Here is a 26,769-nt window from a genome sequence, read left to right as displayed (position 1 = left end):
GTGTGCGTGCGTGCCATTTTGGCGTCTGCCTCAGGTGCCAAAATGTCTTGGGCGCAGGCCCTGATCTTCCTTAATATTCTAGTTCTCTCTATGGATAAAAATTTTGGGGGCCTTCCATATGATAGGAATATGGTCTACTTATGGGGCCATGTCCTGGACACCCATGTCCAGGCCCTTCCACTTCAGATGGGTGGGTCTGAAGTGGAAAGGCTGAAGTGGAAAGGCCTTGGGGCACCCCCCTGGAAGTCGGCCATATCCCTGTCAGATATTTGAGGGCAATGGACAGGGCTCATGCATGGCTTTGCAACAGCCTGAAGGGAGAAGGGCCCGGCCGAACACAAGAAAAGGTGGAGAAAAGGTTGCTTGTCGCCAAGAATCTGAATGCCCGTGGAAGAACCTGCATTTGTGGCTTGAGTTTGGCGCACAAAATATAGCAAATGGAGCTGGCACAATCCTGAAGTGGAAGTTGGCATTTGTGAATATAATCCTCTGAGTGAAGTGTACAGGGCAAGCAAAAGAACCATCTTATTAGGGAGAAATGTTCCAAGGCATATCAATTGCTGCTGTTATTTTTCACCTTACTAGGAATTTGATTTTTCCTAACTGTGGTGTTGTGTGTGGGGGGGGGGGATACAAATTTTGTTTTAAAACGGGTGAGGCAAGCTTTTCAAATACAAGGGAGTAATGTCCCCAGTGACTGATCCAGTGGCCAGAAGCGCCATGTGGCACAAACTGTTTTAAACCAGATTTGTCTGGTTCACACTGCGGGCAGCTCAGATTTGAAATGGTATCGTCCCCCCGGCCACTTGTTTTACCAAAAAACCAAAAACAAACAACCCCAATTCTTAACATGTCAAGAAAAGGGGGCAAAGTGTTCTCCTACTGCTGGAAATATGGCAGAGATATTTCAGGAGTGCCTAGAGTATTGGCTGAAAAATGGCTTTAGTGGTGAGGACTTTTCCCAAAAAGGGTCCAGAAAGCAAACCAATGTAGCCTTATGAGGCTTTGCCCTCGGGTGGGAAAAATATTGCGCCCGGGAAAGGGAAGTGGGAGTCAACAGACACTCAAGGAATAGTTTCGGAGAAAAAGGTTTATTTCTACCATCCATGAACTGGTAGAAGGAGCAAGTGTGATAGTCCACAAAAGCATGCACGAAGTTCACAGTCATGTGCACAAGCATATATACCTCTTTCCAGTTCCCTCCTCCTTTCTCCTCCCTCAGGAGTCCTGCCCCATGTTGAGGTTCCTGAGCATGTACAGAAAGCTGTCTCGGGACTATTGTGGACTCTTGGCAGGAAAGGGGGTGAGGGGGTTTTCAGAGTGTTCCCGTTGTTTCATTCTTGTGCTTTGGTGTGGTTCCCGGAGAGAAAGCAAGTTGCAATGTGGTTCTGAGAAAGGCCTGAGAAGACAATGGGCTCTGACAGCAGAAGAAGATTGGAAGAAATTTAAGGACTATCTTAAGAAACATTGCAAAATTAATGAATGTTAGAATGACGTTGGCTTAGAAAATATGTGGTTTCCAGTGGTAATGGTTAAGTATAGAAAGGAAAGGTTAAAAATTTAAACGGAAAATAAGGGAGAGGATTTGCTGAATTAACAACTGGAAATTAGAATACAGAAAGGGGAGGTATGAGGAATTTGGGGAAGTAAATTACAAGAAAATAAGGGATTGAAATTATAATTGTTTTTGTTTGTTTGTTCTATTGTTTTGTTTTGTTTTTATATAATCTTTGAAACTTTAATAAAAATCTTTTTTTAAAAAAAAGAGAAGACAATGGGCTCTGTTCTCTACCTTGTTGCAATCTTTTTAGTTACAGCAAGCGGAATCTTTCTGATGCTTAGCTGCTGAGAAAATGATTTTGAAAAGCTTTGAGAAGCTTTGAGCCTGCTTGGGGGGTGGTGTTACTTCGGGCCTAGGTGTGGTCACCTGTCCTCACCTTCCTTCACCAACACTTGGCAGTTGAAGCCTGCCACGAGAAAGGCAAAAATATCCAAACCAGGATGTGACACGCCCCCCCCCCGCAAGAACACGTACAATATATTTTACTAATCTTGCTGGAATCCTCTTTGTGTTCCCCAAAATTCCTACAAAGGTTTCATAGGAGCAAATTCACTTTAGGAGAAATTCCAAGGCTGTTCCAGATTTATCTGAACAGTTTTGTGAGCCGTTCCCCCCCCCCCCCCCCCCCGAAATGCATACTTAGGAACAAAAAGTTTGGTCAGACGCACACCAATATTTATTAGCAAAAATAAATTTATTCCACTAATGTAGTTAGACACAATGACAGCACGGGAGATCAGGTGTTCCTTGGATCATTCCTGTGCAGCAGCAGAAATGGAGAAAGATGGAGGAAAGGCCGTGTGCCAAACTCATTTGGATCTAAAGAAGTGACAGAAAACTTTCATTTATTTAAAGAAGCTGGTTCTTCACTGTTCCGTTATAAAATGCTTCAGGCATCTGGGAATGCAGAGAGAAGGGGGGTACAGAATAAGTAGCATATGCATTTATTAGTCTGGTGTAAAACAAGGAGGGGTAGCCTATTTCCAAAATGGCTTCCAAAATGCTGTAAAAACAGTGTTTTGAGAAACACAAAACACATACTTACCGGAGACCTGCTCTATCTACAAGTCATCAGTTCATACCCTCCCTTTTCCCAGTTCAGAGTGTGGTCCAAATATATTGGTCTGGGTTTTCTCCTTCTCCCCCCCCCCCCACACTTTTTGTTAAAGGTAAAGGGACCCCTGACCGTTAGGTCCAGTTGTGACCGACTCTGGGGTTGCGGCGCTCATCTCGCTTTATTGGCCAAGGGATCCAGCGTACAGCTTCTGGGTCATGTGGCCAGCATGACTAAGCCGCTTCTGGCGAACCAGAGCAGCGCACGGAAACACCGTTTACCTTCCCACCGGAGCGGTACCTATTTATCTACTTGCACTTTGACGTGCTTTTGAACTGCTAGGTTGGCAGGAGCTGGGACTGAGCAATGGGAGCTCACCCCATCGCGGGGATTCGAACCGCCAGCCTTCTGATCGGCAAGCCCTAGGCTCTGTGGTTTAACCCACAGCGCCACCCGTGTCCCTGACACTTTTTGTTAGAGGTCAGCATATGAACAGTATGTCAAAAGGAGATCTCCAACAGGCCTGTCCCACTTGGGGCAGCCAGTTCCTCTCATGTAGTATTGTGGTAACGAAGTGGGTCAGACTTGCCCCAAATGAATTGTGGAGTTACTAGCCAGTCGTTCGGGCAGATTTGGCAAAAGAAGATTGAGCTTGGAGATGGGCCTACGTTCCTACTCTTAACTAAATTATTTTTCTTTGCGATGGGGTTGAAAAGGCACGAAGCTCCTCCCTCAAGGATGGCCAACTGGCAGGTCCACTGAAATAGTATTTATTTAAAGATTTATACGATCTGAAGAGAAACCAGAGTATTGTTGAAATGTTGAAATATACATTTATAAAGAAACCAGAAGCATTTTTATTGGGCATTGTGGGGAGTGACATAAATAGAAAGGAATGTAAGCTCTTTTTATATGCAATAACAGCAGCAAGAATATTATTGGCCCAAAAATGGAAGCAAGAAGAGTTATCAACGATTAAAGAATGGAGGATGAAGTTAATTGACTATGCAGAATTAGATAAACTAACAGGAAGGATTCAAAACCGGCGAGACCAGAAATTCACGGAAGACTGGAGTAAATTTACGGACTATTTGAAAAGTAATTGTGAAGAAGAGATGACGTTTGTAGGGTTGCAAGAAGTTTTGTGAGGAGTATTATTGGAAGTATTGTAAAAATGGACAAGGGGGAGGATGATTTGTTAAGAGATGTAAAGGCAATATAAAGTTAAGAAGTGGTTAAAACGGTGGATCATCAGAGGTGCTGATGGAAGTCTAAAAAGACTGTATAAGTGATAAGTTTTGTGGTACATTTTATAATTTATATGTTAAAATTAATTTAAAAAATTATTAAAAAAAGAAATAGTATTTATCAGGCCTCTAGTGGCATTAAACCAGATTTCAAACTCATCTGAAGGAAAAATGCCTCTGGTTTCACTCGTAAGGACAAGAACCAGCCCACCACCTTCAAGCAGTTCAGTGGGAGATAGAAGCAAGTCCCACACTTTATATCATCAGATTTTGTACATATTTTAACAATCGAATCATGCCAAACTGCATAGAATCATAGAATTGTAAAGTCAGAAGGGACCCTGGAGGTCATCGAGCTCAACCCTCCACAATGCAGGAATATGGAGCTGTCCCCTAAATGCTGCCAACTTTATTACAGAGTCCGAGCAACTATGAAGTCAGTTTGTGCAGTGAAACACATTTCTAGTCTCTTAGCAGAACACCCCACATGCAATTCCTTTGCAAGCTACTACTAAGAAAATATGGCCGAAAGACACTCCTTGTTAATGCCATAGCCTCCTCAGTAGTGATACCTGAGAAGGATTGACAGCTTCTCAAAGCTGCCATTTAAACACAAGCAATTTAATACTTAAGGCCCTGCAATTGCTGTTAAAAGACATACAAGTACCGGTACATTTTTGGGGGTGGGTGTAGCAATAGGGCTTGGGCGCACAGAGACATTCATAGCACCTGAAAGAAAACCCCAGGCCCTTTTGAAGAGAGAAAAGGTAATCTAAGGCTTTCAGGGTCATCGATAAGCATACTTAAACGTGAGAGAATCTAAGAGCAGCCCACAGGCAGGGATAGACAACCCTGTTCTTTTACACACAAATGTAGCTGTTTTCCCAACCACACAGAAAAGCTTCTCTGCACAATCTGCAGCCCAGAAGGCCTATGTCCGTATTCTGCCTACTAACTAAATATGATTCAGTTAACGCTCAACAGGGTTATTTGTTCCACAGAGCTCTCCTTTTCCTTTCTTTCTTTTTTTACTGCATTGTTATCCATAGCTGACGACGTTTCCCTTTTTTAAAGGGAAATTGCCTTATTCCGAATAGGATTCCTCGCAAGAAAAGGGAAAAGTTGACAGCTATGTTGTTATCTCAAGCATCTTCTGGAAAGGCAAATGACTGCAGGAACGGCCAGTCTTTTTCAAGGGAGCTTGAAAGAAGCACATTCGTTCCTTGAAGATGCACACACACTGCTGCAAAGGTTTCGTATAATTTTAGATAACGTATTATCCAGAAAGGGGTTAGATCAGTCCAGTCCCCACATCTAGGGAAGGCTAGTGATGATTTACCCCCTTCAGGTGTTTGTCAGAATATCCCTCCTTTCCTAACTTTTTCCAAAGCATTTAGATGCCATAACTGAGCATAATGTGGCTGAATAAAATTGCCAGCATCTCTCTGGAGTCAAGAGAGAAACAAAGGAGAAGGGGCCAAGCCAAACACCAACAGGTAACAGGAGGAAGTCTCCCAGCAATGAACAAAAGCATTTAGATGCGTCTGGAAAAATAGGTCAGTCCCAATCATATTAATGCACATCTATGTAAGTGGGTTTCAAGTGTTCAAAGCATTTCACATACGTTAAGCACCTCAGTAATCCTGACTAGTTTTGTAAAACAAGCCAGTATTACCATTCCCTAGCTGCAGGTGTGGGGTTGAGGTTTTGAGAAGATGGTTTGCTTAAGGCCAGCTTGTAAGTTCTGGACAGAGGCAAGATGCGAATCATGGACTTCCAAGCTCACCCTTCGCCACTTAAGCCACCATGCTGCCCCAGGCCAATGGGGCTACTCAAAGGCAGGATGAGATGGTGCAAGGCCCTTGTGCAAAAAACGAGCAGCTTAACTTTCAAAGGAGAGCGGGGAGACACCAATGAAAGGGAGTGTTGGCAGTAATGCAACCTGGGGTGCGGGGTTGGCGGATCGCGGTTCTTTTGAGGAATGAGTCTTCTTCAATTATTTGCATGTGCTTTATTTCTGCATGGCTCTATTTCCATACTTCTCCAGAGCACAGCTACCTGCTATTCTCACCAGTAAGAAACTGCATATTTACCATGTCTTATTTGAAAAATCTCATGAGAAGAAAGACTCCCTGGAAAAGACCCTGATGTTGGGAAAGATGGAGGCCACAAGGAGAAGGGGACGACAGAGGACGAGATGGTGGGACAGTGTTCTCGAAGCTACCAGCATGAGTTTGACCAAACTGCGGGAGGCAGTGGAAGACAGAAGTGCCTGGCGTGCTCTGGTCCAGGGGGTCACGAAGAGTCGGACACGACTAAACGACTAAACAACAACAATTTGAAAACTAGGTTCTATTTGAAAACTAGGTTCTATAATAATAATAATAATAATAATAATAATTTATTTATACCCCGTCCATCTGGCTGGGCCTCCCCAGCCACTCTGGGCAGCTTCCATAAAAACCAAAAATACAGTAAAATATCACACGTTAAAAACTTCCCTGAACAGGGCTGCCTTAAGATGTCTTCTGAATGTCAGGTAGTTGTTTATCGCTTTGACATCTGCTGGAAGGGAGTTCCACAGGGCGGGCGCCACTACCGAGAAGGCCCTCTGCCTGGTTCCCTGTAGCTTTGCTTCTCGCAACGAGGGAACCGCCAGAAGGCCCTCAGCGCTGGACCTCAGCGTCCGGGCAGAATGATGGGGGTGGAGACGCTCCATCAGGTATACTGGACCGAGGCCATTTAGGGCTTTAAAGGTCAGCACCAACACTTTGAATTGTGCTCGGAAATGTACTGGGAGCCAATGTAGGTATTATAGGGATGACAGTTCTGCTATCATTAACTTTGCTTCGTATTCTTAGTGAAGAGCCATGCTCATTCACTTGTTACGTTTCCACTCTAGGTGTTTAAACCACCAATAATATACGTGTCAGGGATCTCTTCCAGTCTCTAAAACTGAAACCCAGCTGTTTTCCTCTGTGTTCAGGAGCCTAAGCAGCTAAGTTGGAAAAGGCATGCTAGTTACCCAAAAGGGATGACGTGGACCAGAACTGGCGGGCTCCTGAGGTCAGGAATGGTCTGTTCAGTCAACAGCCCTCCTATAGTTAATCTGCATCTCAGGACCAGATTTGCACATGCAAATCTTTTCTCTCTTATTGGCAAGGAAATCATAGGCCTCTGGGTGTTGATAGTGACAAGCACGGCATGGAAGATAGGGGTGTCCCTTTGGGGTGAAGGTGAGGGTCGCACGTCGCAAGCTGGCTTTGAAAGAAGGCGAAAGGGAAGTAGCGGGTAGGTTGGCTGGTGGGAAAACAGGAAAATGCTTGCTGTGAGGTTCTTTGGTGTGGGATCTGCACTCTCCATTGCTCTGCCATGACTGTTAGGAATAGTATCTGTGCCTGTTGCCATCCCCAGCACCCTTCCATTTCTTTACAACATCGTTCAAGTCCAAGACCGTATGGGGCGGTTGTTAGCCTTTGCTCTCCTAATCCAGGGAGCAGGAGGTGGTGCTGCGTGGGTGAGGCCTGACTATGCCCTACCACCAGGCTCATAGGAAGGACTGCAGAAGGAGACAAACCTTTAAAATGCCTGTGCCACTCATATATACCCAAAAGCACAGGTGAGGTTGTTGGTGGAGATAAGAGTTCTTACTCTCTCTCTTTTTTTAAAACAGATGCAAACATTGGCTTTATTGAAGGTAGTTTCACAATGGCTCAGAAGCTTTGGAATCCAGTTTAGTAAAAAGAAATCAAAGTATCTCCGGCGGGCTATCGTGGAACTGCGCTTCTACGCCTAAATTCAAGAAATCAGGACTGAGTTTTCTTCCAGGTAGCAAAGGGCTCAGATATACCTCAAGACGCCAGGCACAAAAAGTTCAGCTTCGTATCCGCAAAGTCCATCATGTCACTTTAACCTGGAACAAACCAGCTTTTACAAATTATACAGGTCTCCGATTCATATTTGAAAATTGTCATTTTGCCGCTGCTCCCAAACCATCCACATAAAAGCTCTGCAAGAACCTTGTTACACACTCTGACATTCTGAAGAAGGAATATGCTACATTTCCATGGTGGGGTCAGAATGTGTTCAGCTAAAGATCCCACAAGGCGAGGACGTTTTTATTTTTTTAAGCCCATTCACTCCCCTGACAATCACACTATCCATACGTGGTCTGAAATGGAAACCAACACCCCTTTCAACAACAAAGTCAACATGTTGCTCAACAATTCGTACTCCATTATAGATACAGAAATGAAACGCCCACACACATACATGGTGGCATAATGAGCACTTGCCGTGGTTCAACTAAGTTTTACTCAGAACAGACCCATTTAAATTAATGAACAGAACTAAGTCAAGCCCATTAATTTCAACAGGTTTAGTCTGAGAAAAACTTCAGTTGAATACCACCCCTTACTTCCCTCCACACACAGGCTTGCCGATTCCTTACCTGCCGGTTGCCACTGTTGCACACTCAGTGGGGTCAAGCACTACACCACATGTATGTGCTTTTACAACTGAGATACCTGCATGTTTTTTCGCATTTGTGCATCCATAAACCAGAGTAGGAATTGTTGCTGAGGAACAAGCATCGTGGGCATGCAGCGCATGCGCACAAACACACACACTCACACCCCTTCTCCAACCCGCTATCTGCTGACGCTCTGCTTGTCTCTCTCAGGCTTGGAGGAAGCCTGGGCGGCCCTTGCGGTACCTCATGCGCATGCGGAAGAAAGTGTACATGCCCAACAGGCACATGGAGGAGAGGAAGTACAAGACAATGCACAAGCTGACGTCCAATCTGGAGAAGCCTGCCCCCAGGATGTGGAACCACTGGCTCCTCCTCTGGATGACCCCGCCCTCCTTCTCAGACTCCTCCATGATGCCCACGATCTGCTGGGCTCCCAAGCCCTTCTGCTGCAGGAGCCGCCAGGCGGCATCATAATCAAGAGATTGGTGGCCACGGTCCTCCATCCGCACCAGCCCAACGTCCCTCTTACTGCGGCTGTGCCTGAAGCCGGCCTGGCCTGCCATCTTCAGCGCCTTGCTCCTGAAGTGCTGCTCGCTGAAGGTATCCAGATCGACAATGTTTTCCTCCAGCTCTTTGGTCTTGGTGTTCATCTTGACGATAGAGGGTTTGCGTGCCTCCAGGGTGCCTGATCGTTCGAAACCAGGTTTCTTCCTTTCTGTCCTCTTCTCCTCTTCCTCCAAGGCCTCTCCATCTCCTCTGCCAGTCTCTTGTCCTCCTCCTCCTCCTTCCAGCTTCCTGTCAGCTTCGTAGTCTCTCTCCTCAACATCTCGGCCCTGTCTGACCCGAAGCCCTTTCTCAACTTTGAGGAAATCCAGGTAAATGTTGCCTCGCGAGAAATGGCTCTTGAAGAATCTCAGGATGGCCCTCTCGTCCCACATCAGCCTTCCGTTGATGGTGATCTGGCATGACCAACACAAATCTTTGGGAGGCCACTGGATCTTGGGGAATTTGGGGTCCTCACTTGCAGTGCCTAAACAAGGAAGATAACAAGGGAAGTCTTAGATATTACCATCTGTGCATATTACCAGTAAACTATATTGGAAACTAGCAGTATCTATAAGCAATTTTGCTCTTAGGACAAAAGGAGGGCAGCAATTTTTTAGAATCAAATCATTAGTTGCCTAGGCTCCGCAGAAGAGAAAAAAAGTTCAGCTCAGTTTTTTAAAGTTCATTGGAAACAATGCCAGAAATTATTCAGCAAATCATAGTACAATGACCACAATTCTATATGTGCATGTGAGCAGTACCGCATAGTGCAATCCTAGCCGTGTCTACTCAGAATTAGGTACTATTCAGTTCATCAGGTCTTAAGGTAAAGGTAAAGGTACCCCTGCCCGTACGGGCCAGTCTTGACAGACTCTAGGGTTGTGCGCCCATCTCACTTAAGAGGCCAGGGGCCAGCGCTGTCCGGAGACACTTCCGGGTCACATGGCCAGTGTGACATCGCTGCTCTGGCGAGCCAGAGCCGCACACGGAAACGCCGTTTACCTTCCTGCCAGTAAGTGGTCCCTATTTATCTACTTGCACCCAGAGGTGCTTTCGAACTGCTAGGTTGGCAGGCGCTGGGACCGAGCAACGGGAGCGCACCCCGCTGCGGGGATTCGAACCGCCGACCTTTCAATCGGCAAGCCCTAGGCGCTGAGGCTTTTACCCACAGCGCCACCCGCGTCCCAGGATCATCAGGTCTTACTCCCAGGGAATCATGCACTGGATTGCAGTTTTAGTTGTGAATGACGCACCTCATGTTTGCTTGATCACCAAGGACCACTCAGTCCAGTGTTTTGTTTCCCATCAGTCAAATGCCTCTGAAAACTCACAAGCACAGGACATGCAGGAGATGGCCAGCCCTTGTCATTGGTCCCCACACAGCTGATGTTCATAAGCAGACTGTGCATCCCATTATACCAAGTCAGCATTTAAATCCTTAGCACAAACACTGCCAAGACTACGCTAGGAGAGGCAGGGAATCTGCCTTCTAGGCGCGTCCAATTTTCTGAACCAAGTGGAAGGTTACCGCGAAAGTATGGAGCCTGGTATGTTTTACATGCATTGCATGGCTGTGTTACAAATCGTATCCTAAATGTGGAATCCGTTGACAACTACAAAGGAACGCCAGCAGTCTGAAGGGAACCTCTGAGACTACGGTGTTACCGCAGTAGTGAATGTTGACAATGGCGAATTGCCTGTGTTCTTTATATTTTCAGACAGATGCGCCCTTGCACTTGTTGACAGTCCCAGCATTTAGAAGATTAACCAAAACACGCAGCCACCGAATGCTGTGGCGAAATTCCGAAGAGGATTTAGCATGTTTCAAGTGGCTGTTACCTATGGTGGGCTTGAAGAAATAAATAGGTTTGGGAGGGTGGGTAGGAGAGAACCATATCGGATAAACAAACCTCAGAGGCATTGTGAAGCTGGAGTACATGCTTTAGAAAAAGGGAGATTATGTCCCAGGGGGAGGGAGGAGAAGGTATAAAAGCCCAAGAGGGACAAAGAAGGAATAATTCCTTTGACTCCTTGGCTGGGCCAATGTGCCCCTCCTCTCTGCCACAATCATCTGTCAGCAGGAATCACCCCCTCCTCCTCCCCATGTCAAAGGAAACAGGCCCGGGGAACAAGGGATTGCATCTGTCTGCAAAAAACTGAACATGTGGGCAGCCGTCTCGGGAGGAGGGTCCTCCCAGGGCACGTGTCGGCCTTTAGAAGCCCCCCGCAGCAGGAAAGGCAGAGAAGATTTAGTAGGTACATCGCCACCAGCTGCTTGTTCAAGGACTGCGGTTGGCCCGCATTTCTGCCTCACCACTGAACTTGTGCGTACGGCAGGGGGTTAACTACCGTATTAGTGATGCATTTGGCTGCATTATATTGCTTCAATCCCTCCCTTTCCAGGAGGCAGGCGGGCAGCTCTCTCCAGAATGGTGGGTGGTAAGGCTGTCTTCTCTAAACTGCAAGGGCCTCCAGGTTGGTTAACAGACAGGGAGTTATAGGGACACCAGAACCAGAAATATGGCACGTTGCTGGGTGTCTTTTCCTCCAAAGCACGACAGAGTACAGAGAAAGAAAGGCTAATTTGCTTCCATCAATGAGGGGCGATTTATCTTAACTCAGGAACACTTTCTCCCTCAATCAGTCACTGACTGCAACACAACAAAGAAGATGAGGGTATCTTGTATCAAAAAAATTGCTCCTCCTTTTTACTTTCTCCAGCTGCCCACTCTCTGAATCGTGGCCCAGTAATTGCAGCAAAGAATCTGGCCAGAAAAGTCCAGTGGCCTTAACAAACCAAATCTGTGGGCGCAAGGTAGGTTTATAAACCTAAGCTACAGTCCAAATTTATCAGCAAGCTTTGAAAATAAATGTTCTTTCTGAAACAGAAACTACTTAATGCGCTATCTATTTATGGGAAGTTTCCACCTTGAACAGTTCTGAACCTGTCAGCTGCATTCAGGGTTCCCAAGTATTTTATTTTTATTTACTTTATTTATTACATTTGCATTCCACCCTTTATCCATGGGTCTCAGGGCAGTTCATGACAAAAATACAATATAAAAAACACAGGGTACATAATAAAAATAAGAACAAAAACAACCCAATAAACGCCTCTCCTCAACTTATTTAGAAGTCTTAGATGTTAATCACCCAAAGACCTAGTTAAAAAGGAATGTTTTCGACTGGCGCCTAAAGGTGTGTGATGAAGGCACCAGCAGAACCTCTCTGGGGAGAGCATTCCACAAGTGGGGAGCCACCACAGAAAAGGCACTTTCTCGTGTTGCCGCCCTCTGGACCTTTCACAGAGGAGGCACACAAAGAAGTGTTCCGGTAGGTTCATATGGAGAGAGGCAGTCCTTGAAGTATTGCAGTAAAGGAAAGCTACTCATCAAATGTGGAGACAGAGCAGCTTTTCTGTAACGCAGGAAACCTGCAAACTGTTGACTAGTTCATTTACTCTGAGGTAAGCCGTGGAAGATGGAATTCAACCAGAATACCGAGATTCTGAACATTCATAGGCTGAGCATTTTCACACAGCCACTTATTCCTGTTTCTCAGTGCCCACTCAGGAGTGACTTAATGAAATAGCAGGTTTCGATTTCATTTTCAGGTTTCCATGCTTGTGAAACATGGCCCACTTATAAACACCATCTCCAACTCCTCAAAAGATTCCATCAGCGGTGTCTCTGAAAAATGTTACATATCACTTGGGAAGATGGGCAAACTAATGCCAGTGTACTGGAAGAAGCAAAGATCACCAGTGTTGAAACAATGATTCTTCAACATCAACTTTGTTGGACTGGCCATGTTGTGCGGATGCCTGATTATCGTCTTTCAAAGCAGCTACTCTATTCCGAACTTAAAAATGGAAAGCGTAATGCTAGTGGTCAACAAAAGAGGTTTAATATAAGGTTTAGTATAAACACCGACAATTGGGAAACACTGGCCTGTGAGTGCCCCAATCGGAGAACAGCTTTTACCAAAGGTGTCATGTGCTTTGAAGACGCTCGAACTCAGGACGAAAGGAAGACATGTGCTAAGAGGAAGGCACGCTTGGCAAACCCTCATTATGATCAGCTCCCGCCCGGAAACCTATGTCCCCACTGTGGAAGGACTTGTGGATCCAGAACTGGCCTCCACGGTCACTTAAGGACTCACTGTTAAGACCGTGTTCATGGAAGACAATCTCACTCGGCTATGAGGGATCGCCAAAGAAGAAAGAATAATAATGAAATAGCAGGTTTCTGTTAGTCTGCCAATAGGGGGCACTCTTCCACGTTGCCCTGAGAGAGACAGCAATCTACATGCAGCCAACCAGCACCCACGCCCTTACCTGCCAAGCGAGCATTGACTCTGTTGTGCCTTGACCAAAGCCAGAGAATGCTGCCATCTTTGTTCCTCACTTTGTTCATGGACTCTGCTGCCATGGCCTCGAAGTGGTCTGCGCACTGCCGGCAGCCAAAGAAGTAGTGGACGTACCCTCTCATGGTAGGGAGGACTTCCGGTGGTGCTGGGGGGAGAGAAGGGAGGGGAGGGGCAGACCCGTTAAAATGCGAGTGGGCAAAACACCCAGACCAACTGCATGCACCCTGAGCCCTCTTGAGATGAATTCAGGTGCTGTTTGCTGAAATTATTACTGTGTGGAGTAAAGTACCGTATTTTTCGCTCTATAGGACGCAACTTGTTTTAGAGGGGGAGAACAAGGGAAAAAAAATCTCCCCCTCTCTGCTCAGTGCCCCTTCAGCGAAGCGGCAGGAGAAATGGAGCCCCTTCCATTTCTCCTCCCGCTTGGCTGAAGGGGCGCTGCGCAGCTCTCCCTCTCTGCTGAAGCCAGGAGAGTCTTGCTCTCCCGGCTTTCGCGAAAGGAACCCGAAACCTTTGGAGCGCAGCGCGAGGTCCCACTGCACTCCAAAGACTTCAGGCGGCTATCCCTGAAGCCTGGAGAGCGAGAGGGGTCGGTGTGCACCAACCCCTCTCGCTCTCCAGGCTTCAGCAAAAGCAACTCGAAGCCTCTGGAACGCAGAGGGAGCACTCCCTCTGCGCTTCGGAGGCTTCGCGTTGCTATCGCTGAAGCCAAGGAGCCTGCATTCGCTCCATAGGACACACACACATTTCCCCTTAATTTTTGGAGGGGGGAAAGTGCGTCCTATAGAGCGAAAAATGCGGTACTTCACTTCCATACTGTCCACGCTGTAAACTCAAGTCAAACCTAAATGTTTGCAAGCAAACCTCAGTTGCCCAATTGCAAAGTGTTGGGAGGAAAGGCCATTTTCTTCAAGGCAAAATAAGGAGATGCTTAATATTTCACTTGTGTACCACTTCTCCCCCCCCCCCCGGCCCCCGGCCGCTGGGGTTCTAGGCAAACCTTTGCCAGAAGGAAAGTGGCTTTTCGGGGGGAGTGCTATAGGAGAAAAGCAGAATGTGGGGGTAAGGATTTGGCACAGCTTTCTCTCCTGGTTCTTCTCTACTGCAAATATTATGGTTTTTATATGAGACTGTTGTTGTTGTTGTTGTTGTTGTTGTTGTCAGGTGCTGGTGTGGTTGCTCAAGAGTAAACAGGCAAGACTCCGACCTGTCTTTTCCAGGCTTTATTCTTGGTGCAAATGATTTACAGTGAAGAGCGTTGTAAGTTCATGTCTGGCTCAGTCGCTAGCAGAATCCGGGAGTGGTCGGTCTTTATACCTCCCCCAGCATAAAAGTCACGTCACCCCCAGCCTTTTCCACCCCTCCCTGCGCCGAAGCCTACTGCGCAGAATGGGCGCTGGCAGGGGCGTACTTCCCGCCTCTCCGGTTTGCTCAGACTCTGTGATGGCCTGGGAATCGGATTCAGAGGCTGAACCGGAGGAATCCCAGCCTGCACAGGAGTCCCTGCCTCCAGGGCCGGCTGAGCCGGGGCAGGGGCTTGAACCTGAAGGGCCCTCACCTGTGCCGGATCCTCAGGAGCAGACACCAGCTGGATCCGCTCTGGCTCCGTAGGTGATTGAGGAGCCATTGCCTGCAGATGCTCCTCTCCCAGCCCTGTCAGGGGAAGGTGAGGTTGCCTCTGGGTCCAGTAACCCTCCAGCCTCTCCTGAGCTGCATAGGCTCAGGGCAGAGAGGCGGAGGGAACTAAGTTCCCGCAGGAAGAGAGCTCGCCTCCAGGCCAGGGGAGGCGAGTTACCTGTGGCCCGGGGCCGCCCTATGCCTCAGAGGAGATAAAGGCCAGTCAGCCCAGTCCCAGGTTGCGGGAGCAACATTGTTGGTAACCTGTTCTTGTTGGCACCCTGTCCTGTTTTCTGCCAGAGTTCCTGACCATGCCTGACTCCCTGCCTTGGACCCCGCTTCAGCCTCGGACCGAACACGGACCATGCTGCACGGTAACCCCCCCAGGACCAGCACAGGCTCAGTGTTGAGGCTCTCCCTACCATCCCCTGGTCCCTGCACCTCTTCTCCACTGGAGGTGGGGCTTTCCTCCTCGCCAGAAGAGGAACTGCTTTGCAAGATTTTCACAGGCTCCCTATAACACAACTGCCCTTCCATCTCTTGCCTCTGAGCTGATGGCAATTATTATTATTAACTGCCCTTCATCCAAGGACCACAGGGCAGTTTACAATATAAAAACACAAAAATACATTCCAGTACAGTAACAAACAAAAACAATGCCCTCCACAAAGTTTAAAAGGCCATTCATTGTTTAATCAGCAAGAGGCCTGGGAAGAAGAAGAAGAGTTTGGATTTGATATCCCGCTTTATCACTACCCGAAGGAGTCTCAAAGCGGCTAACATTCTCCTTTCCCTTCCTCCCCCACAACAAACACTCTGTGAGGTGAGTGGGGCTGAGAGACTTCAGAGAAGTGTGACTGGCCCAAGGTCACCCAGCAGCTGCATGTGGAGGAGCGGAGACGCGAACCCGGTTCCCCAGATTACGAGTCCACTGCTCTTAACCACTACACCAAACTGGCTCTCAAGGGAGGAGAGGAATGTTTTTGGCTGGTGCTTACAAGATATATAATGATGGCACCAGGCGAGCTTCCCTGGGGAGAGCATTCCACAAACAGGGAGCCACTGCGGAAAGGCACTTTCTCGTGTTGCCGCCCTCCGGACCTCTCGATATCTTGAGGTATTGCAGTTTAAACAAAGTAATGGAGGATAAGGCTAAAAACGGCTCCTAACCATGATGGCTATGTTTTGCCTCCAGAGTCAGGGGCAGTCTACCTCTGAATACTAGTTGCTGGGAATCACAAGTTGGGAAAATGTGACTCTGCTCGGGTTCTGATCCATCAAGCCTTTTACATTCTTAAATCAATGTCTTTCCCTTCTACTCTACACATGTTTGGCATTAAGTAGGGAGCAAAGAAATTTGGCAGCACAAATTGCACAGGAGTGAAGCACTTTACTCAGTCAACTATCATGGTTTCAGAGCGTAAATGCAAAAATCCTGTGGGGGTTTTTAATTAAAATTCGCAGATGTAACAAAAATATAGTTCTGCACCAGCATCCCTAGTTACATTTATTTTCACTTTGGTGTGACCCCTCTGAATGCTTCCCATATGTGTACCTATTTCTTCCTCCAAGGTTCTTAAAATATAAACAGTGGACGCTCGGGTTGCGAACGTGATCCGTGCGGGAGGCACGTTCATAACCTGCAGCGTTCGCAACCCGCAGCGCCGCGTCTGTGCACACATTCGGCGAATGCACAAAGCGCGATTTAGTAACCTGTTCCGGTAATTCTGGATTTGGCGCAGTGTGCAACCTGAAAACGCACAACCTGAAGTGTCTGTAACCCGAGGTATGACTGTACAGCCGTACCTTGGTTGTCAAATGCTCTGGGACTCAGATGTTTTGGCTCCCGATCAATCAAAACCCGGAAGCGAGTGTTCCGGTTTGTGAATGTTCTTTTGGAACCTGAACATCCGATGGGAGCTTCCTGCAGCCAATCAGAAGCCGCGATTTGGAAGTTGAATGCTTTGGAAGTCGAAAGAAATTCCGGAACAGATACCATTCAACTTCCAAGGTATGACTTGTGACAAGTTTTTACTGATTTGACGTGACCCCCACCAATTGATTTGCGATCCTCAATTAGCTATTTATGGCAGCCCGGCACACTTCCGCTCGGACCAGTTGTCTCCCCCCTCTGAAAATGGAACAGGTGTCATTTTCAAAACAAACATTGTATCCCTGCTTCGTTAGAGCTGATACAGATAATAGACAACAATTCAGTCCCGGCACATGACTGTATAACTGAATATGGGCAACGACACTCAATTTTAAATACTCATTTCATTGCTGTAATTTTTGGCAAAAGACCAGCCAACCAACAATGAAGCTGATGAAGAGACTCCCACAAGAGGTGGTAGACTCTCCTTCCTTGGAGGTTTTTAAGCAGAGTTTGGATGGCCATCTGTCATGGATGCTGAGACCCCTGCAGTTCAGCGGGTTGGACTAGATGATTCTTGAGTCCCTTCCAACTCTGTGATTTCTATGATTCTATGGACTGACCCAAGAGAAACCAAAGATAGCCAAGCCAGGGTGTGAATCCAGGCCTTCCACTGCCAAGTCCATTAGCCTAATACACTTCTGCACATTGGCTGGGGATTAGAGGGCAATACAGATGATAAGCTGCCATGTTGTATGTGCTTTGGGGAAAGAAAACGATACCTGAATTCACCTGGACACGACTTGGGCTGTGGGTTTACTACAGACCACTGAGCAGGGGCTGCATTACTCACTGTGAGGTTGAGGGCTAAGCAGTGCTTCCTGCACCGTCAGGAGATGGAAGAGAGTCCAGAGGCCACATGGGAAACCTCTCTTGCTCCCTTGACACGCTACCCAGGTTGGATTCTCCGGCAGCCAGGCATTGGGAAGCTGAAAGGGAGAATGCAAAAACAAGGTGAATATTAGACATCTCTCTCTGTGTGTGTGTGAATATGTATAGGGAAGTTTTTAACGTTTGACGTTCTGCTGTGCTTAATGTGTTTTATTTGCCAGAGGGTAGAATATGATGATGATGATGATGATGATGATGAAGAAGAAGAAGAAGAAGAAGAAGAAGAAAGAGAGAGAGAGAACGCATATGTATGTACATACACACACACATTAAAAAAATCCCATACTAAGATTATGAAAAACTACCGTATTTTTCGCCCTATAGGATGCACTTCTTCCCCTCCAAAAATGAAGGGGAAATGTATGTGCATCCTATGGGGCGAATACAGGCTTTCGCTGAAGCCTGGAGAGCGAGAGGGGTCGGTGCGCACCGACCCCTCTTACTCTCCAGGCTTCAGGAAGCTCTGCGCAACCCTTGGGAGCTCGGCGCGAAGCCGCGCCGGGCTCCCGAGGGTTGCGCAGAGCTGCCTGCATTCTGAAGCCTTGGGCGCGCTGAAGAGCGCGCCTGGGCTTCGCGCAGCTTTCCGCAAGCCTGGGGAGACCGGCGCGGCTCCCTAGGCTTGCGGATAGCAGGCTGTTCTGGGGGCTGGGGTCGGGGGAAGCTCGGGCTTCCCCCACGCCAGCCCCGTGCCTGGGGGGAAAAAAAATAATCCCCCCTTTATTTCCCCCCCAAAAAACTAGGTGCGTCCTATAGGGCGGTGCGTCCTATGGGGCGAAAAATACGGTAATACAGAACAAGGCAATCCCTGTCTTCTAATTCTAACCCATTATTGACCACTGACTAGCTCTTGGAAAAGAAATATTAGCTGTTTAATCTCCTATGCAGGATTTAGAGACTGTTTTACATAATGCATCCAATTTTGTCCCTCCCCTGATGGAAAGGCTCTTTGATCCAGCACAGGCTTTGGGAGAAGCACAATTTCTGCAGATTCTCCCTTCCCTCTACTCTACCCCAAATGAGGGGTAGCAGCAGCAGTGGCACAAACCATCTCTCCCCTCTCACAGGCGCCTCTGCTGGATCAAAAGGCCCCACACCAGCAGACGGACACAACTGGAAATAAACCAATGTTTATCTTCATCATAAATGATATATTCCATAGTTTCTACAATTTTCAAAAATAATAAAGCCAACTTTGCCCACCCCACACAATCCAAATGGAGGCTATGTTTAATTTTGAAGCTAACAAACTTAATTTAACATCCAATGTTTCAGTAACCCCTTTTAAATAGGACAATCTATGGATCACAGAGAATATCTAAGCTAGCCATACATTCATTGAGATTTTAAAAAGTTGCCCAATGAATTTTAATCATGAGACCTGCTGCCCCAAAAAGTGAAACATGAATTACATTGACATTGTATGTATACTTTAATCTATGACAGGCATAGGCAAACTCAGCCCTCCAGATGCTTTGGGACTACAATTCCCATCATCCCTGACCACTGGTCCTGTTAGTCCTAGGGATCATGGGAGTTGTAGTCCCAAAACATCTGGAGGGCCGAGTTTGCCTATGCCTAATCTATGAGGCAAAGAGATACCACTTAGTGCTCACAGATTCATAGTTAGAAGGGACCCTGAAGGTTATCTGGTCCAACCCCCTGCAATGCAGGAATCTCAACATGTGGTCTCCCATCCAATTAGAAACCATATCGGACCCTGCTTAGCTTTGCAAATGTGTCAGCAGTTTTACTGCTGAACCACTAGGTCATTTTTTTTTAAAGCCAAATCTCTGGGAAGCTTCTAGATATGAGTTCCCCAAAGTGACGCCTATGGGCACCAATGCACCTCCCTCGACGCCCACTCAATTTGTCTATAACATTTCCCTCTCTCTTTTACCTTTGGCAGCAGTTAAGTCTAAATCAAAGTGATCCAAAGTGTTGTTCAAGCCCTAAACGGCCTCGGCCCAGTATACCTGAAGGAGCGTCTCCACCCCCATCATTCAGCCCGGACACTGAGGTCCAGCTCCGAGGGCCTTCTGGCGGTTCCCTCGCTACGAGAAGTGAGGTTTCAAGGAACCAGGCAGAGGGCCTTCTCGGTAGTGGCACCCGATCTGTGGAACGCCCTTCCATCAGATGTCAAGGAAATAAGCAACTTTCTGACTTTAAGAAGACATCTGAAGGCAGCTCTGTTTACGGAAGTTTTTATCTCTGATGTTTTATAATTTTTTATGTGCTGTAGGCCGCCCAGAGTGACTGGGGAAAACCAGCCAGATGGGTGGGGTATAAATAATAAAATATTATTTTAAAAAATAATTGAGCCATTTTGTGGTGGTGGCCACAGGTCCAAAGGGGTTGGGGCTATTCTAGATCCACATTCAAGCCACTCAGGGCAATGGTCAGGCTCAATGGATTTGAGCTCCAACCCCCCACCTAACCCCCTGCATGAACCAAAGGTACCTCAGAGCCTGCCCCCGGGGTATTCCATGGCAGACCCAGGGTTTTTCCCACAGCTTAGCATGGACAACGTTCCCAGAAGACAGAACATTTCAAAACCACCTCAGCAGAAAACGGAAGAGACCACCCATGCTTTTGAGGCAGAAGCAGGGCCAGTGAAATATACCTCATTTTTATTCCTCAGCGCTTCCTCCCACTCGCTCTTGGAAACATTTGTCTTTGGCCTCAGCCAAAAGTCCAGGTTGCGAAGGTAGTTCATGATCGGCAGGCGTCCAGGAAAGTACTGGTGTAAAGAAAAATGCAGTCAGGAAACAGGAAGGATAAGTAACAGAAGCCAACTAATGTCTGCTTGTGGCAGGTGAAAACGAAGGGGGTGGCCACAGACCATGGCGCTCCAGGGGCGAAAAGTGTATAATACCAATCATGTGATAGTACAGAATAAATAGTATGGGGGAGAGAAATCAATTCTTGTGACGTCTTCTTTTTCATGGGCAAAAAAAATTGGATCAAACTTCCTCTGTCCGCAGGTACAGAATTATATGCACAGGTACAGAGAAGTAGTAGATTATTCATATACAGTGGTACCTCAGGTTAAATACTTAATTTGTTCCAGAGGTCCATTCTTAACCTGAAACTGTTCTTATCCTGAAGCACCACTTTAGCTAATGGGGCCTCCCACTGCTGCCGGAGCACGATTTCTGTTCTCATCCTGAAGCAAAGTTCTTAACCTGAAGCACTATTTCTGGGTTAGCAGAGTCTGTAACCTGAAGCATATGTAACCTGAAGTGTATGTAACCCGAGGTACCACTGTACAGTGGTACCTCTGGATATGAATAGGATCCGTTCCGGAGCCCTGTTCGCATCCTGAAGCAAACGCAACCCGCGTCCGCACCTCTGTGCATGCGCGGGTCACAAATCACCGCTTTCGCGCATGCGCGTGACATCATTTTAACCATCTGCACATGGACGAGCAGCAAAACCCAGAAGTAACGCATTCTGTTACTTCTGGGTCGCCGCAGAGCACAACCTGAAAGCGCTCAACCTGAAGCAACTTCAATTGTTTGCTTCAAGACAGCAATTCCTCTCAGAGGAAGTCTCTATAAGGCAAAAGGTAAAGGTAAAAGAACCCTGGATGGTTAAGTCCAGTCAAAGGCGACTGTGGAGTTGCGGCACTTGTCTTGCTTTTCAGGCCGAGGGAGCCGCCGTTTGTCCACAGACAGCTTTCCGGGTCATGTGGCCAGCATGACTTAAATTGCTTCTGGCAGAACGGGACACTGTGACGGAAGCCAGAGCCCACGGAAACGCCATCTACCTTCCCACTGCAACGATACCTGCTTATCTACTTGCGCTGGCATGCTTCTGAACTGCTAGATTGGTGGATTTAAACTGCTGACCTTCTGATCAACCAGCCCAAGGGGCTCAGTGGTTTAGACCACAGCGCCACCTGTGTCCCTGGAAGTCTCTATAGCTTTGCACTGAGAGTCAGGTCAATGCACCAGGTGACTGAAATGAATATATGAAGCAAGGCAAGTTCCTTTGCTGTCCTTTGCTTTTCCTGTTGTCATTCGCCTTCTTCAGGCATCTGGAGAGAGGGGAGGAGGTGGGTTATAGCTACAACCACAGCCCCCAACATCCCTCCTACACTAACTTCACTTCGCACCCTCCTGTGTTCATTGGGGGTGGGGTGGGGAGCACCTGAAGGAGGTTTCTAAGTTCGTTAGGATGGACTTGGACTGCTCTTTCAAAAACCTACGCTCCAGCAAGCAAATCTAGCTTGGATCAATGGGAGGTGTGGTCATGCCTGACAGTCGTATTCCAGAAATTGACCAGAGCTTTGCCAGGTGTTAAAAAGGAAACTCCCTAACAGTCGTTAAGAGTCCTCGGGCTCCGTCCGCCTCCACATTATTTTCTCAGGCATTAACTCTTGGGTTGGGGCAACTGGCTAAAATGTTTTAAAATATTTTACGCCGTTCTATTTTTGGTTCCTGGTGGTTATTTTAATTTGGGTATACAGTGGTACCTCGGGTTAAGTACTTAATTCGTTCCGGAGGTCCGTTCTTAACCTGAAACTGTTCTTAACCTGAGGTACCACTTTAGCCAATGGGGCCTCCTGCCGCCGCATTGCGATTTCTGTTCTCCTCCTGAAGCAAAGTTCTTAACCTGAAGCACTATTTCTGGGTTAGTGGAGTCTGTAACCTGAAGCGTATGTAACCTGAAGCGCATGCAACCTGAGGTATCACTGTAACTGTAAACTGTTTATTACAGTGGTACTTCGGGTTACATACGCTTCAGGTAACAGACTCCGCTAACCCAGAAATAGTGCTTCAGGTTAAGAACTTTGCTTCAGGATGAGAGCAGAAATCGCACGGCGGCAGCTGGAGGCCCCATTAGCTAAAGTGGTACCTCAGGTTAAGAACAGATTCAGGTTCAGAACGGACCTCCGGAACAAATTAAGTACGTAACCAGAGGTACCACTGTATTGTTATTACTGTTGTTGTTGTTATTGGTTTCTATTGGTTTGTTTGTTGCTCGTAGAGGATATTTAGTTTTTTACTGTTTGATGCTTTGTTGTGTTTTTATACATGTTGTAAGCTGCCCAGAGTGGCTGGGGAATGGGCAGGATATAAATTTTGAAAACATTATTATTATTATTATTATTATTATTATTATTATTATTATTATTATTATTATTAAATGCAGACCAAACAGCAGCGGTGCATTGGGAGATGGGAAATAGAGTTGTTGTGACATCCTCCCAAAAGTGGGGGTGCTGTTTTCAGCAGGAGGGAGGGGGAAGGGGGAAGATACTGAAGTCGGAGGAGCACTGGGTTGGCGTCATCGGCGCCTGCAGTTTCTGCCAGCCCAGAGCTCCCTTGACTCGCCACTGGTACTCCAACCCCTCACTCACTGCTGCTGCTATCGATCCAGTCGCTTTGCATCCTCCTGGCTGGGGTCAAAAGTCTCTGTCCGCCCATCTTCATGGCGAAGGAGCCCCAGGCTGCTTGTGCAGCTTCTATTTACGCCTAGTGTCAGATATTGCAGAGGTCCAGCTACTGAGCCCTGCCGGTCACAGCAGAGGTGACAGGCAATTTGACTCCACAAGTCAAAATCCTTCCAGTCCTGGGGATCTGGGGACCCCGGAGAGCTCATCCTGCACCACAGCCTATGGAATCCTAGAATGGTAGATTTGGAAGGACCCCAAGAGTCATCTAGTCTATCCCCCTGCAATTGCAGGAATCTCAGCTAAAGCATCCATGATGGACAGCCATCCAACCTCTGCTTAAAAGCCTCCAAGGAAGGCTTGGAGTGCACCATCTCTCCAGACAGGGGTGCAGGAAAGGGGGGATGGGGGCAGGTACCATCATGGAGGGGGGTGACAAATTATCAAGGAACAATTACTGCCCTACTAGGGCAGTTCATAAAAAACTTTTTTTAAAAAGCCTGCTCCAAAGGTCCTGTCTTACTACACTAGGGATTATATAGCTACATATGAAATTTCATGCATATCAGTTAATATATTGACCCTCCTCTACGAAAACAGATCTTTTCCTATGTTGTGAAGGCTGAAATTTCAACAAAGCACGTGCCTTTGCTAGACTCTTTTTGGGCACCTGCTTAAAAGCATCCTTCTTTAGGCAAGCATACCTAGATGCTTAGGAAGTTGAAGTCATTTTAATCTTAACATTTTAGCTTTTGTATGTTTTAAAGTAGGGTTGTTAATTTTTCTTGATTTTACTGCTGTGGTGTTTTTTTGTTTTGTTTTGGTAAACCACTTTGCAGGTTTTTTAAAATAAATTTTATTAAATAAATAAACAATAAATATAAATAAAATAACACAGGCCAAAACACAATCCATCCTGTAGATTTAAATATCTGTCCACTTGTTATCAGGGGCTCAGAATCCACATCCCTTTGTAAGAAAATATGAAATAACATAAAACCATTTTTGCAGGCAAAAAATAATAATCCATGTGTGTGGGGGGGGTGACAAGAAATGTTCTGCACCGGGTACCGCCTGACCTTCCTATGCCTCTGTCTCGAAGGAGACCCTTCCAATGGGAATAGTCCCAATATTTGCTGCAACTTATTACCAGTGGCAAGGACGCGGGTGGCGCTGTGGGTTAAACCACAGAGCCTAGGACTTGCCAATCAGAAGGTCGGCGGTTCAAATCCCCGCGACGGGGTGAGCTCCCATTGCTTGGTCCCAGCTCCTGCCCACCGAGCAGTTCGAAAGCACGTCAAAGTGCAAGTAGATAAATAGGTACCACTCCGGCGGGAAGGTAAACGGCGTTTCCGTGTGCTGCTCTGGTTTGCCAGAAGCGGCTTAGTCCTGCTGGCCACATGACCCGGAAGCTGCATGCCGGCTCCCTCGGCCAATAAAGCGAGATGAGCGCTGCAAACCCAGAGTTGGTCACAACTGGACCTAATGGTCAGGGGTCCCTTTACCTTTAACCAATGGAAGCCACAAACCTATCCTTGGGTTTTCTCTTCTGCCTGCCTGCTGATCGCTCTGCTCCAAGTCCTTCCTCCCTGTCCAACTGTTGGAAGCTGGAATTCCTCTAACGTGGTGCGGCAGAAGGCATGGAGCTGCTCTCTGTTTGCATCCAGCTCCCCCTTCTGCTTTCCTGTGGGCGATGTGGGAATTCCCTGTCCGAATTCATCTTAGCCACTGCTAATACCGGGAGATCCTTTTGTTCATTCTGTATCCTTAGATGCTGCAATAAGCAAACATGCCGGCCCCTGCGGGCCAACGGCCAAGATCCAAATCTTGGTCGTAACTCCAAAATAGTCTCCAAGGAACACGCAAAGCTACTTTGACAATAAGTCAACTCAAATCCGATTAGCATCAGCACTTTAAAACCACAAGCACTCCAGGGAGAGGGGGGCAAAGAGCTACATACGTTCAAAGAGGCGATGGGGGGGGGGAGAGAGATTGGGGGGGGGCATGTCACAGGAAGGCAGACAGACAAGTGGGAAATTGACAGGTTGAACAGGGGAGGAGAGGGGGGGAGGGAAGGAACCAGGAAAATTGATTGGGAGGATGAATAAAAGGATATTAAGAACCCTCTGTTGCTATTCATTAAAAGCTCTGCAGATATACCTGCTCTGCTACCCAATCATGGGGTGCAACTTGCTCTAAATGGGCATTAACTTCCAATACAATAGGTTTAGGGACGCGGGTGGCGCTGTGGTTTAAACCACAGAGCCTAGGGCTTGCCGATCAGAAGGTTGGCGGTTCGGGAAGACACAAGATCTACCCACCCTGGAAGAATGGCAGATGGAGGTGATGGACTACATGGAATTGGCGGAAATGACTGGCAGGATCCGAGACCAGGGAGAAGAGTCAGTGGAGGAAGACTGGAAGAAATTTAAAGACTATTTACAGAGACATTGTAAAATTAATGAATGTTAGAATGATGTTGGATTGAAATTAAGTGGTTTCTAGCTGAAATGGTATAAAAGAATATGAAAAAATGGTTTTTTATAAGTACAAATTTAAGGTTATAATAATGTAAGATTAAAGATCTGGGTAGAATAAAGAGGAAAAGAAACTGCTGAGCTAATAAATTGAACTGGAATACAAAAAAGGGAGGTATGAGGAGGTCCGAGAAACAAGTAAATGAAAAATAATGTGATGAAAAGATTGATTGTTTTTAACTATTTTTATTTTGTATTTTTTTCTTTTTTCTTTTTCTATTTTGTAATGTAAAAATCTTAATAAAAATTTTATTAAAAAAAACAAAAAAACAGAAGGTCGGCGGTTCGAATCCCCGCGACGGGGTGAGCTCCCGTTGCTCGGTCCCTTCTCCTGCCAACCTAGCAGTTCGAAAGCACGCCAAAGTGCAAGTAGATAAATAGGTACCACTCCGGCGGGAAGGTAAACGGCGTTTCCGTGCGCTGCTCTGCTTTGCCAGAAGCGGCTTAGTCATGCTGGCCACATGACCCAGAAGCTGTACGCCGGCTCCCTTGGCCAGTAAAGCGAGATGAGTGCCGCAACCCCAGAGTCGTCCGGACTGGACCTAATGGTCAGGGGTCCCTTTACCTTTACAGTGGGTTTAAAAACCAACCAACCAACCTAGGGAAATACTCCTTTTCCCTTGATTTCTACCTTTCCTACGTAGTCTGCAGGAAGAGAAGGAGGACCCAGCACTTGCCCTGGGGCTACAGCGCTGCCTCCATTCATGCAAAGTTGCCCCATGCGGAATCAGACTGAAGTGGGGCCAGATGTGGACAGCAGCTGTCTTAGGGTCTCAGGCTCAGCTCTCCCCCACCCTGCTACCCAAATGTCTTTTGAAGCAGTGATGTTGGGGCCTGAAACTAGGATCTTATAGATGCAAAGCTATGGGTCCTCAGGAGCTTTCGATTTTTCAAGCGTGTACAGTGGCTTGGAGCATTGGGGCGGGTGGGAGAGAGAAACACGACTATCGGATGAGAGAAAATCCAAGAGCAATAATTAGTTTAATAGTTGGATCCTAGTAAGACTGCTCCATCTTGTGGCCAGATCTTGCATCGGGCACAAAACTGTTGCTTTTATCCCCGTTGCGCTTTTCTGGAAGCTAAAGAGCCTGTTACTAAATAAATAAATATTCATTTATTTTGCGATTTATATGACCCAACAATTTCATG

At 47.0% G+C, this 26,769-nt stretch overlaps 1 protein-coding gene across 1 annotated transcript in view; it reads right to left on the bottom strand.

Moving 5' to 3' along the window:
* Positions 1-2,236: 2,236 nt before the first annotated feature.
* Positions 2,237-26,769, bottom strand: part of QSOX1 (quiescin sulfhydryl oxidase 1) — an 85,251-nt gene continuing 60,718 nt past the window's right edge. The window contains exons 9-12 of the mRNA XM_028732416.2: positions 20,309-20,425; positions 17,591-17,726; positions 13,216-13,392; positions 2,237-9,363 (exon numbers count right to left, since the gene is read on the bottom strand). Of these exons, the coding sequence (XP_028588249.2) occupies positions 8,540-9,363; positions 13,216-13,392; positions 17,591-17,726; positions 20,309-20,425 (1,254 nt within the window). The 3' untranslated portion in view covers positions 2,237-8,539. The remainder of the gene's footprint in view (positions 9,364-13,215; positions 13,393-17,590; positions 17,727-20,308; positions 20,426-26,769) is intronic.

This window comes from Podarcis muralis, chromosome 5 (assembly GCF_964188315.1).
Source record: "Podarcis muralis chromosome 5, rPodMur119.hap1.1, whole genome shotgun sequence".
NCBI lineage: Eukaryota > Metazoa > Chordata > Lepidosauria > Squamata > Lacertidae > Podarcis > Podarcis muralis.
The sequence above is the reverse complement of the archived record's forward strand: the minus strand, read 5'-3'. Positions and strand labels throughout refer to the sequence as shown.